General features: G+C 39.0%; 1 protein-coding gene across 2 annotated transcripts in view; it reads right to left on the reverse strand.

Annotated features, from left to right (window-relative positions):
- Window positions 1-12,914, reverse strand: part of LOC111156576 (3-hydroxyacyl-CoA dehydratase 4) — a 97,439-nt gene that overhangs the window by 10,150 nt on the left and 74,375 nt on the right. For both annotated transcript variants that reach the window (XM_022517562.1, XM_022517563.1), the window contains exons 4-5: window positions 10,913-11,025; window positions 5,443-5,549 (exon numbers count right to left, since the gene is read on the reverse strand). In XM_022517562.1, coding sequence (XP_022373270.1) covers window positions 5,443-5,549; window positions 10,913-11,025 — 220 coding nt within the window. The remainder of the gene's footprint in view (window positions 1-5,442; window positions 5,550-10,912; window positions 11,026-12,914) is intronic.

Consider the following 12,914-nt stretch of genomic DNA (forward strand, 5'->3'; position numbering starts at 1 on the left):
CAGTGGGTTAAGCCGCTGCCTTCGGCTCTGGTCATGATCTCAGGGTCCTGGGATCAAGTCCCACATCGGGCTCTCTGCTCAGCAGGAGCCTGCTTCCCTTCCTCTCTCTGCCTACTTGTGATCTCTGTCTGTCAAATAAATAAATAAAATCTTTAAAAAAAAAAAAAAGAAAGAAAAAGAAAAAGCATTTGATAAAATACAGCATCCATTCATGGTTAAAAACTCTACTAATAAAATGGGTTCAGAGGGAACACACCTCAACATAATAAAGGCCATATATGAAAAACCCACAGCTAACATACTCAGTGCTTAAGAAACACGGGTTTTGGGGCGCCTGGGTGGCTCAGTGGGTTAAAGCCTCTGCCTTTGGCTCAGGTCATGGTCCCAGGGTCCTGGGATCGAGCCCCGCATCGGGCTCTCTGCTCCGCAGGGAGCCTGCTTCCTCCTCTCTCTCTCTCTCTCTCTCTGCCTGCCTCCCTGCCTACTTGTGATCTCTGTCTGTCAAATAAATAAATAAAATCTTAAAAAAAAAAAAAAAAAAGAAACACGGGTTTTTCTCTAAGATCAGGAACAAGACAAGGATGCCCACTCTCACCACTTTAACTCGACAGAGTACTGGAAGTCCTAGCTGCAGCAATCACACAAGAAAGAGCAGTTTCCAGGGTGCCTGGGTGGCTCAGTGGGTTAAGCCTCTGCCTTGGGCTCAGGTCATGATCTCAGGGTCCTGGGATCGAGTCCCACATCGGGCTCTGTGCTTGGTGGGGAGCCTGTTTCCTCCCCTCTCTCTCTCTACCTGCCTCTCTGCCTACTTGTGATCTCTGTCAAATGAATAAATAAAATCTTAAAAAAAAAAAAAACAAAAAAGCAGTTTCCAAATTGGCAAGGAAGAAGTTAAGCTAACACTATTTGCAGATGACATGCTATACCACATACAGAAAACCCTATAGACTCCACCAAAAAACATTAGAACTGATAAGTAAGTTCAGTAAATTTGCAGGATACAAAATTAACAGAATTTTGTTATGTTTCTTCTATATGCTACTAACCACTTATACATGCACCAAAAAGAATAAAATACCTAGGAATAAACTTAACTAAGGAGATGAAAGACCTATACTCTGAAAACTATAAGACTTTGAAGAAAGAAACTGAAGATGACACAAATAGGAAGATATACCATGCTCACAAATGGGAAGAATATCATTAAAATGTCCATACTACCCAAAGCAAAGTAGATTCAATGCAATCTCTACAAAAATGCCAATAGCACTTTTCATAGAACAAGAATAAGTAATCCTAAAATTTGTTTAGAACCACAAAAGACCTTGAATAGATAAATCTTGAGAAAGAAGAACATAGCCAGAGGTATCACAATTCCAGTTTCAAGATATGTGACAAAGCCATAGTAATCTAAGGATGGTAAAATGGATACACAGATTGATGGAACAGGAGATGGGGAACCCAGAAATAAACCCGGGCCCATACAGTCAGTTTATCACAAAGGCAAGAATTTAGAGTGGGGAAAGGACAGCCTTTTCAATAAATGGTGCAAAAAAACAAAAAACACAAAAAAACCTGGGACAGCTGCTTGCAAAAGAATGAAATTGGACCCCTTTCTTACAAACTACACAAAATTAAACACAAAATGGATTAGAGACCTAAATGTGAACCCCAAAACCATAAAACTCCTGCAAGAAAACATAAGTAGTTATCTGGACATCACCCTTAGCAACATATTATAGATGTCTCCTCAGACAAGGGAAATGAAAGCAAACTTATTTGGGAGTACATCAAAATAAAAAGCTTCTGCACAGTAAAGGGAACTATCAACAAAATGAAAGGCAACCTTCAGAATGGGAGATGATATTTGAAAACAAAATATCTGACAAAGGGTTAAAGTCCAAAATATATGGAGAACTTACACAACTCAATACCAGACAGTTGGTTGACTCTCTTATTAAAAAATAGGCAGAGGACCTACACAGCCATTTTTCCAAAGACATACAGGTGGCAAACAGACACATGAAAAGATGCTCAACCTCACTCATCATCAGGGAAATGCAAATCAAAATCATAATGAGATATAACCTCACACCTGTCAGAATAGCTGGTATCCAAAAACAAAAAACAAACAAAAAACAAAAAACAAAAAACAAAAAACCAACCCAAAAAAACACATGCTGGTAAGGATGGGAAGCAAAAGAAACCCCATACACTGGGGTGGGCAGGTAAAGGTACAGCCCCTGTGGAAAACAGTATGGAAGTTCATCCAAAAAATTAAAAATAGAACTACCATACCAGTGAACTCACACTTACTGGGAAAGTTCACATTCAAATACTAATTAGGAATGGGTTGAGCAGTCTTACAGAGACCCTCAGGTTGAATAGACACGAGTGCACTGTATGTGTGAATGCTTCAAATATACCTAAGATTTTGTCTTAGATTTCTTCTTCTGAGAAATTACTGCTTAATAAGATGGGTAATTACAGTGTTAGCTTAAAAAAATAAAAGCAGTATCATATCCTCCAGTAATTCCATGACTGGTTATTTATCCAAGGAAAACAAAAACACTAATTGGAAAAGATAAATGCACCCCTATGTTTACTGCAGCATGATTTACAATAACCAAGATAAGGAAGCAACCCCAGTGTCATCAATAGATGAATGAATGGGTAAAGTAGATGTGTTTATGTGTTAAAGATACACACACAGTGGAATGTACTTAGGCATTAAAAAAAAAAATGAGATTTGCCACTTACAAGAACATGGATGGACCTAGAGGGTATTATGCCAAGTGGAATAAGTCAGATAGAGAAGACAAATGCCATACGATTTCATTTATATATGGAATATAAAAAATAAAAGACTTAAATACAGAGCACCAACTTATGGTTGCCAGTGGGGAGGTATTTGGGGGACAGACTAAATAGATAAAGGGGATTAAGAGGTAAAAAACTTCCAGTTATAAAATGAGTAAGTCATGGAGATGGAAAGTACCGCATAGGGAGTAGAGTCAGTAATACTCTGAGAATGTTGTACAGTGACAGATGGTGGCTACACTTACTGTGGCAAGAATGAGTAATGTATGGAATTGCTGAATCAAAATATGTTGTACACCTGAAACTAATATAACACTGGATGTTAATTACACGTCAATGAAAATAAAGAGGAGGTTCTATGAAGTTATATCTCACATACAGATTTTTATGATATTTTATGAAATGATACTGTACTATGGTTATGTAAGATGCTGTTAGCATAAGCTGGGTGAAGGGCACACGTGAACAATACACTGTTTTTGTAACTTCTTGTAAGTCTAAACTCATTTGTAAATAAAAAAAAAATTAGAGACAGAAGAAACGTTGGGCAATCAAGGCTGCTAGGGCTAGCCTGAGCAGGATAAGTGGCTAGGCCACAGGGTCCGCAACTGACCTGCCATCTAAGACTTCTAGATGCTGCGCCTAAGTTTCTAGCAGTTAATCGGTATAAACTGATGATCTCGCTGTCTACACACCTTGCTTTTGTCTTTGATGTTATTGGATGGGAAACTATAGTTATTTAAAAATATTAGAGTCATCAAAAGTCGGCCAGGTTTTCTTAACCACGTCTTTTTATACTTTAGGGCATTTAAAATACAAAGAAACATGTGAAGGTTAAACTGCAGTGACCCATTTTCTGCCACCCAGAATTATTAACATTTTGTCACATATGCTTCCAGACTCCTTTTCTGCATATACACTTCGCTTTTTAATTGCAAGAATAAGTTAATGAATCTAATTTCAAAAAAAAAAATGGGTTTTATGGCAAACATACTGGAACATGGCTTTCCCAGGAAGGTGAAGGCTTAACATTATCAAATAATGAGAATGTACAAGTTTTCTATAGTTATTCATCCTTTATTTTTAGGAAAAGATTACTCCTGTCTCTACCTTAGTCCTTTATAATATATTCTTTATGGCATTTTTCATACAATATAATAAAGCAATTTACTTAATAAATGTTTCAATGAGTGAAGAATTTCATTCTCAAAGAAACCAGCAATCCAGTTTTTTTAGTTTTCAGGAGTATTCTCTAGATTCTTTTGGCTTAGTCTGTTCTAAAAATTAGTAATTCTTTTGAAAGCAAAACAAATTTTAAAGTTCTACCTAATATGATTTACTATAAATTTTTCTCTGGTCATTGGTACAAAACTATATGCACTTTATGATTATCGCCAATGTCACTATTTTATTTTAAATTTCTTTTTCTATGTTTTCCCTTAGTTACTATATAATATGCTTTCTTAATTTCTTTATGCCTTCTGTTTTCAAAAATTTTAATGTTTCAGAAACTTCCTTACCAGTCTGCCAAATCCATTACGGAAGGAAGCATATATTCCCCTAACATCCTCAAGCTTTTTGCAAACTGATGAATTTTATTTAAGTTTTAGGTTTACATTTAGGCTAAGTAACTAGCTGAGTTCATACTGTATTCAATAATTTATTCAGTGTTTATTGAGCATATATATTGGGCGCATGAGAAAAAGGGAAGCAAGGAAACAACAACAAACCCATATCCCCAAGTTGCTTAGAGGCTAGACAGGAAACAGAGATTATTCAAAGAATCACACAAACGTCTAATCACACCTGAGACAGGTCTTATGAAAGAGAGATTCATGGTGCTGTACTGTGGGCAGGGGGCGGGGAACAGACTTAGTTGAGAAAGTTGAGGAATGCTTTCCTGAGAAATCGATGACTGATCTAAACGTAGAGTTAACTGTTCCTGGCAGACAGTGTGATGCATGGTAGATAGTTAAGTAGGAAAGATAATCCAGCCAGGGGGAACTGAATTTCTATGCACTAAAAATAATCATTGGGCGCCTGGTTGGCTCAGTTGGTTAAGCATGCAACTCCTGATCTCAACCCAGGTCTTGATCTCAGGGTCATGAATTCAAGCCTCACCCTGGGTGTGGAGCATACTTTAAAAAAAAAAAAAAAAAAAATCAGCCCTGCCTCGGGCTCTCTACACGGCGGGGAGCCTGCTTCCCCCACTCTCTCTCTGCCTGCCTCTCTGCCCGCTTGTGATCTCTGTCTGTCAAATAAATAAAATCTTAAAAAAAAAAAAAAATCACTGAGTCACTAAATGTTAAACCCCTTTTGGATGAGTAAACTGAGAGAGATGATTTGCCCAAAACTCATACAGTGAGTTAATGAAGTTAAGGGCCTGTACTCAGATGTCTTCATTCCTCATCTAATATTTTGTCTACTGTGCAAAGCTGCTTCCCCCTCTAACTTTCTTAATGTTTTGCTTTTTTGCATCAAGGGAAGTGTGCCAGGAATGATCCATTGAGTCAGCTGTCCGCTAGCAGTAGCAAAAATAGTAATTTAATCATCAAAAAGTTAAGTGAACCATTATAAGCAGATTGCTTTTGTCAGGAAGCAATAATGCAAAGTCACTCTTACCTTCAGCAAGAACACACAGAGGATAAATGGGCATCCACAGTGTCTGACTGAGCCAGGTCAAGACGGCATAGGATATCCCTATGACTGACAACATGCTGTAAGTGTACCTAAAACAAGACAAGGAGCTCAGAAACATCATTTCCCACTGATATCTGGGAGAAGAAGAGAAGAAAATACCTTACACTGTAATTAAACACAGAGATACAAGTGGAAAGTTTAAATTCCAAACCTTATTTTCTACCATTTAAGCAGGAGGTTTAAAAAAAAAAAAAATAAGGGGAAGAGAACTGTGTCAGTCTGGCTTGTCTCAGGGGTTGGATCATGGATAATTATGGAGGTAAACAAAGAAAAATGGAACCCTTACCCCTCAGCAAATTATACCTTTCCCTGATGAGTGAATTTAGGTTCACTCAGAAGCTAAGCCCATTTTATCCAGTATGCAGCTGGGTTTTTAAAAACAGACTTGTAAATATTTAGGTAATGAATTTTTAAAACACAAGTGTGACTTCCAAGTCCTTATTGGTCATCCTTCTGCTCGTGCAGTTGGGCTATGCTGTGTGATCAGTTAAAGAGCCAGTTTAGAAGCTTGTTTGGAGTGCAGTAGGTGGTTTTAAAGCTGCCTTCGTGATGTAATGGAGGAAGTAGTCTGCATCTTCTTGTTTCTCTGACTAGGCAGTGGTTCTCAAGCTTAAGCGGACATCAGAATCCCCCAGAGGTCTTGCTAAAGCACACACTGCTAGGCCATATGCCCAGAGGGTCTCATTCCATGGGTCTCAGGTAGAGCCTGAGAATTCTATTACAAACAAGTTCCAGGTGATGCAGATGCCATACAGGGCTCGGGTCTGTACTTTGAGAACTATTGGAATAGGCAGTACGTCATATGGCAAAACAAAATCCAAAATCTTGAAAACATGGAGAAAACTAAACCTTTCTCCCATTCTAGGACCTCGATTCCATTCCTCAGAGACAATGACCAATGCCAGTTTCTTATATATCCTCTCAAATACTCTTGCAATTGCTTATCTGTGTATATAAAAACCATATACCAACAGTGCAAGTCTTCACTAAACACGGCATGTTATCAAACTTGATCTGTACCAATCTCGAAAATGGCATCTATTTTTTTTTATAAGATTTTATTTATTTGACAGACAGAGATCACAAGGAGGCAGAGAGGCAGGCGGGGGGCCGGGGGGAAGCAGGCTCCCTGTTGAGCAGAGAACCTGATGAGGGGCTCGATCCCAGGACCCTGAGATCACGACCTGAGCCGAAGGCAGAGGCTTGACCCCCTGAGCCACCCAGGTGCCCCAGGCATCTATTTTTTATTACAAGAGTAGGCAAGCATCTTACATGTTTAAAACCACTTTTAATGAAGTCCAGTGTATCTTCTTTCTTCTGTTCCTTTGTTTTTGGTTTCTGAGAATCTTCTGCCAAATCCAAAATCACAAAGGTTTACCTCTATGCGTTCTTGGAATTTTATAGGTTTAGCTCTTACATTTGGGTTTTTTGATCCATTTTAATTTTTTTGTATATGGTGTGAGGTAAGGATCCACGCAGATGGACATGTCATTGTCCCAGCACCATTTGTTGAAAAGACTATTCCCCCACTCCCATTTAATGGTCTTGGTCCCTTGTCAAAAATCAATCAACTATAAATGTGAGAATTTATCCCTGGACTATCAATTCTATTCTGTGCTATATCCTTATGGCAGTATCACATTCTTGATTATTATTGCTTTGTAGTGAGTTCTGAAATTGAGAAGTGTGAGTCTTCCAACTATGTTCTTCTTTAAGATTGCTTGGGCTAGTAAGTTCCTTGAATTTCCATATGAGTTTTAAAATTAGCTTTGCAATTTCTGCAAAGCAGCCAGCTGGGATTCTGATAAGGATGGCACTGAATATGTAGATCAGTTTGGAGAGTGTTGCAGTCTTATTAAGTTTTCAACCCATAAACATGGGTTATCTCTTAATTTAGGTATTTTTAAATTTCTCCCAATAGTATTTTAAAGTTTTCCATGCATAAGTTCTGCACATCTCTTGTTAAATTTATTCCTAAGTACTTTATTTTTTGGATGCTATTAGAAATGAAATTTTTCCTTAATTTTATTTTAAAATAGGTCATTGCAAGTGTATAAAACACAATATACAAAAATAATTTTGTATATTGGTTTTGTATTCAACAACCTTTCTTACCGGTTTACTAGTTCTAGTACTTTTAGTGGATTCCTTATGATTCTATACAAAATCATATAACCTGCCAACAGACTTTACTCCTTCCTGCCTTTCACATCATTTTCTTGCCTAACTGCCATGACAAGTATTTCCAGTACAATGTTGAATAGACGTGGCAAGGGTTGTACACTCACCCTAGTTTCACTCATCGTAGGAAGAAAGCACTAGTCTTTCAACATTAACAATCATCTGGATGTGGGGTTTTTTATAGATGCCCTTTTCCAGTCCTTGCATTTATTTATTTAAGATTTTATTTATTTGAGAGAGAGAGTACACACAATTAGAGGGGGTAGCAGAGGCAAAGGGAGCAGCAGACTCCCCACTGAGCAGAGAGCCTGATGTGGGACTCAATCCCAGGACCCTGAGATCATGACCTGAGCTGAAGGCAGATGCTTAACCAACTGAGCCATCCAGGTGTCCCTCTAGTCCTTGCCTTAAAAAAAAAGGAATTTTAGGGTAAGTTGGGAAGATAATTCCACCCCAACATCACAGAGGGAAAAAAACTGAGTTTTGAAAAGGCTACATGCTTAGAAATTTTACTTCCAAGTTATGAGAAAAGAAAGCCTATGTATATACAAAAGCTTGTATATGACTGACTATTCATAGCGATATTCCTCATAACCAGAAAGTATGTCCATCAACTGAAGAATGGATAAATAAAAGTGGTATATTGCTATAATGGAATGTTATCCATAAAAGGAATAAAATACTGATAAAAAGGAATGAAATACTGATACATGTTATAACATAGGTAAACCTTGAAAACATTAAGCTAAGTGAAGGAAATCAGTCACAAAAGGCCATATACAGTATGGTTCCATTTATATGAAATGTCCACAATAGGTGAATTCATAGAGACAGTATATTAGTAGTTGCCAGGGGCTGAGAGGAGAAAATGGGGATTTTACTGCTAAGGGGTTTAGGGTTTCTTTATAGAGTGCAGTGAAAATGTCCTCAAATTAGTGATGATAGTTACACATCTTTAAATACACTAAAACCCATAAATTTTCTATTTTACATGTGAATGTTGGGTGCCTGGGTGACTCAGTCCGTTAAGTGTCTGACTCTTGATTTCAGGTCCAGTCATGATCTTAGGCTCCTGAGATCAAGCCTTGTATCTGGCTATACCTGAGTGTGGAGTGCGCCTGCTTAAGATTCTCTCCCTCTCCCTCCGCCTCTGCCCCTCCCTACCCCCACACTTGCTCTAATTAATTAACTAATTAATTAAGAAATAAATAAAAGGTGAATGTTAAAGTACATGAATTATCTCAATTCTTTTGTTTTTGAAGGTTCAGTGGGATGTCCAAGATTATACAGCAAGTAGTGGCGGTGGGATGCATCCTAAGATCTCCTCTGTTAAAAAGCCCTTCCACGACATCATGATACTACTCTCAATGTTAAAATCATTTTGTTCTCTGATGAGTTTAACTGTGCTCATTAGAAACTGAATTGACACCAAAAGAGTCAGGCATACCAGAGAACAGTATGTCAGAAGGTTCCAGTCCCAGATGGGGCTCCTTGTCTCATGAACACAAAGTCATGGGCTACAAAAGTCCATGAAATTCACCCCAAGTCTACAAAACTATCAGTTAAAAATGAGGAATAACTTACTAAATTATATATACAAAGAATGCTACTCCTTTTCATTCAACAAAACATTTCATTCTAACTCACTCTAAGGCTCAACCTATTACTCAGAAATACTTTAATTCAGCTAAGTTACTGACAACATAGTAAATGAATAATTTACGTAACTCAGCTAAAATGCTAGGGCGCTTTTGTTACCTATCCACACCCAGATCTTGCAAGTAGAAGGGGCAGTTCTCATTTGTGAAAGCCAAAGAAGCAGTTAGGACACCTCCCTAAGATGAGCCTCTGAGCAAAGGGGACTGTTTACCCCACTGCTGGTAGAGACAAGACTAGACCCATCTGTTTGCAAAGTTTTAGAAGTAGAAGGAAACTGAAGGTGATCTAGAGCAAAAGTTCTTAATCTGAGGTTCAAGAATTCCTAGGGTATCCACAAAATAACTTCTATAAGTCATTTGGACCCACTGGAATTGTATATAAAATATATCATGGAGATAAAAGTAGAACCTAGGCGATATAGTCAAAAATATTGTCATAACATATGGGGACAGATGGTGACCGCACTTATCATGGTCGCTGCTGATTAATGTCTAGAACTGTCCAATCAGGGGCACCTGGGTGGCTCAGTTGGTTAAGCATCTGCCTTCTGCTAAGGTCATGATCCCAGGGTCCTGGGATCCAGCCCCATGTCAGGCTCCCTGATCAATGAGGAGCCTGCTTCTCTCTCTCCCTCTGCTACTCCCCCTGCTTGTGCTTGCTCCGTCAAATAAAATCTTAAAGGGTGCCTGGGTAGCTCAGTGGGTTAAGCCTCTGCCTTCGGCTCAGGTCATGATCTCAGGGCCCTGGGATTGAGCCCCACGTCTGGTTCTCTGCTCAGCAGGGAGTCTACTCCCCCCCACCACCTACCTGTGATCTCTGTGTGTCAAATAAACAAATAATCTTTTTTAAAAAATTATACTTCAAAGAAAAACAACACAAAATAAATGTATGTGGAGGTACGTTCTTCCCCAGAGCAATGAGGCCCTGTATTTAAAGTATTCTGGAACTCACAGAAACCAACTTTGTAAATCCTAAGACATAAGAGAAGTCTTGCTTTGCTTGTTACAGTTACATGTACCAGCGCAATTTCAAGGAATGCCTTTCATTAGCAAGCAGCTGTGAGGTTTATCCCAAATTGGTGCTATGCCAAGTCTTCTGCTGGAAACCTGAATGCACTGATTTGCTCTTGTAATACCATGGGAGGTTTGCATTACCTCCGACATGCCCATTATGGAAAGCGCTAAGAATACATTTCGATATCAAGATAAAATAATTTGGAAAGGGGTTATGTTTTCCTCTCTCATTCAGGGTAACCAAATGTAGGCAGCTATTACTGGTTTCACTGTAGAAAAGCAACTTGGCTTTAAGATATTATTTTGCGGGGCACCTGGGTGGCTCAGTGGGTTAAAGCCTCTGCCTTCGGCTCAGGTCATGATCCTAGAGTCCTGGGATCAAGCCCCACATCCGGCTATCTGCTCAGCAGGGAGCCTGCTTCCCTTCCTCTCTCTCTCTGCCTGCCTCTCTGCCTACTTGTGATCTCTCTCTCTGTCAAATAAATAAATAAAATCTTAAAAAAAGAAAAGAAAAAAAAGATATTATTTTGCCTCCTTACCTAACCATATCCAATAGATTCCAAAAGATGAATAAAACACACACCACATATTTCTCTTGGACTTCCTCTTGACTGGTGATCACCACAAAGAGGATAATTATTCTCTCTGTGAGCTAAGAAAGAAACAGCAAAGTCAAGAATTAGGATCATCTGTTAAGCATGTAGGTCATTTTCTAATTTCAAAACCCAGAGTTCCTCTTCAAAGAAAGTATGCTTTAACTGGAAATAGGTATGCTGAACTGCTAACATGATCTCTGAGGGAGTAGGGTTATAGGTCAATTTCACTTCCTCCTTGCTGTTTTTTGTATTCTCCAAATTATACATAATGAATAAAAACACATTTTATGTAATCAGGATATTTCTCCTCCTGCGATATATGCACACGTTTTTATTCACTTTGGTAAGCTTTTATTATATGTCCACTATGTATTAGATGCCAAGGTTTTTACACACACACACACACACACACACACACAGAAAGCAAGGTCCTTGCTCCAGAGGGTAGCAGTGGTAGGAGAATGTGGCGGTAGAATTATGACATAGTGTGAATAATGCTGTCATTTAAAGTGCTCTGAATGGGAGCACAGGTGAGGGACATAACTGCCTGGGGAAAGGATGCACAGATTTATGAAGACAGGCAACACCTCAGTTGGATCTGAGAGAAGAGGCAAGAGTTTCTTAGGTAGACTGATTAGGAAAAAGGACATCCTAGGTTAGGGGAACAGGAAAAGCAAAGAGGCAGAGGTGTGAAAATGCAGGTGTATTAGGGAATAAGGAGAAGCCCTGGAGGCTAGTGTTGGGGGAAAGGCTCAGAAAGGGAATAAATAGGAGATAACACTGAAAACATGGCAGGTGCTGGGTTATAACGGGTTTTGAATGACAGGCCAAGAAATTTTGATTTCATCTAACAGGGAAGCTATTGTAGCTTTTTTTAAGGGGGTGGGTGGAGGGGGAAGAGAAGTAATATAATCCTAACCTTTATAAGCCAGTGGGAAATGAAAAGAATTCAACATCCACATTTTTTTCCAAGTCAGTAAGTGCAAATCATTGAGAATTCACACACTATGGCTTAGCTCCAATTACTAACCTCAAAAACTAAGTTCTTCTTTCCCAATCTAAATATAATAAGCCGCCTTATATCATATTAATGCCCCCTGCAGAGTCCACATTTTTTTGTTGTTTTTTTAAACAAAACATTCTACTTTGCTCTCAATGGTCAAAGGGAAATGTACTTGAGATGGAGGGAGCATATTAGTGATAGGGGAGGACTGCTTTATGTTTTTCAGTAGTTATCCTTATTTTTAAGGCAGATCAAAGAGAAAAGAACAGAACCATCTGTGACTTAGAATCATAGGCTGTTAATCCTGGAAGATCACCTCGTGCAAAGAAATCCGAGATTTGCCAACACTGGGCCACATAATCAGCTATGCTCTATCAGCATAGAGTGTACATGCTCTATCAGCAAGTGTGACCACAGCAGTGAGTCAAGAGGGTCTTTGCTTGGCTAAGGGAATTAGATATGATTCAAACCTTAGTCAATCTATAGAAGCCATTTACATAGCTGTACTGATTGTCAGTATTTCTTTAAAATGCCCTAGTTTCGGGGCGCCTGGGTGGCTCAGTGGGTTAAGCCGCTGCCTTCGGCTCAGGTCATGATCTCAGGGTCCTGAGATGGAGTCCCACATCGGGCTCCCTGCTCAGTGGGAGCCTCCTTCTCCTTCTCCCTCTGCCACTTCCCCTGCTTGTGCTCTCTCTGTCAAATAAATAAAAAAAATCATCACTTCAGAGTGTGACATGTTACTGATACAATCCCAACTACACAGAAATCAGCACTCAACATGCCCCAAACTCCACCATCACGTACATACATGTGGGTATGTGAAGACCCCTGCCACAATGTCAATTTAATTAACCAAGTATCTGATGGTTAACTCTGACTTGACCATTCAATGGCAATACAATGGGAGAATTTAGGTGGAGCTATTCTCAAAGTGGTAACAGC

The sequence above is a fragment of the Enhydra lutris genome, unplaced genomic scaffold (assembly GCF_002288905.1).
Source record: "Enhydra lutris kenyoni isolate GAN:26980312 unplaced genomic scaffold, ASM228890v2 scaffoldscaffold47, whole genome shotgun sequence".
Taxonomy (NCBI): domain Eukaryota; kingdom Metazoa; phylum Chordata; class Mammalia; order Carnivora; family Mustelidae; genus Enhydra; species Enhydra lutris.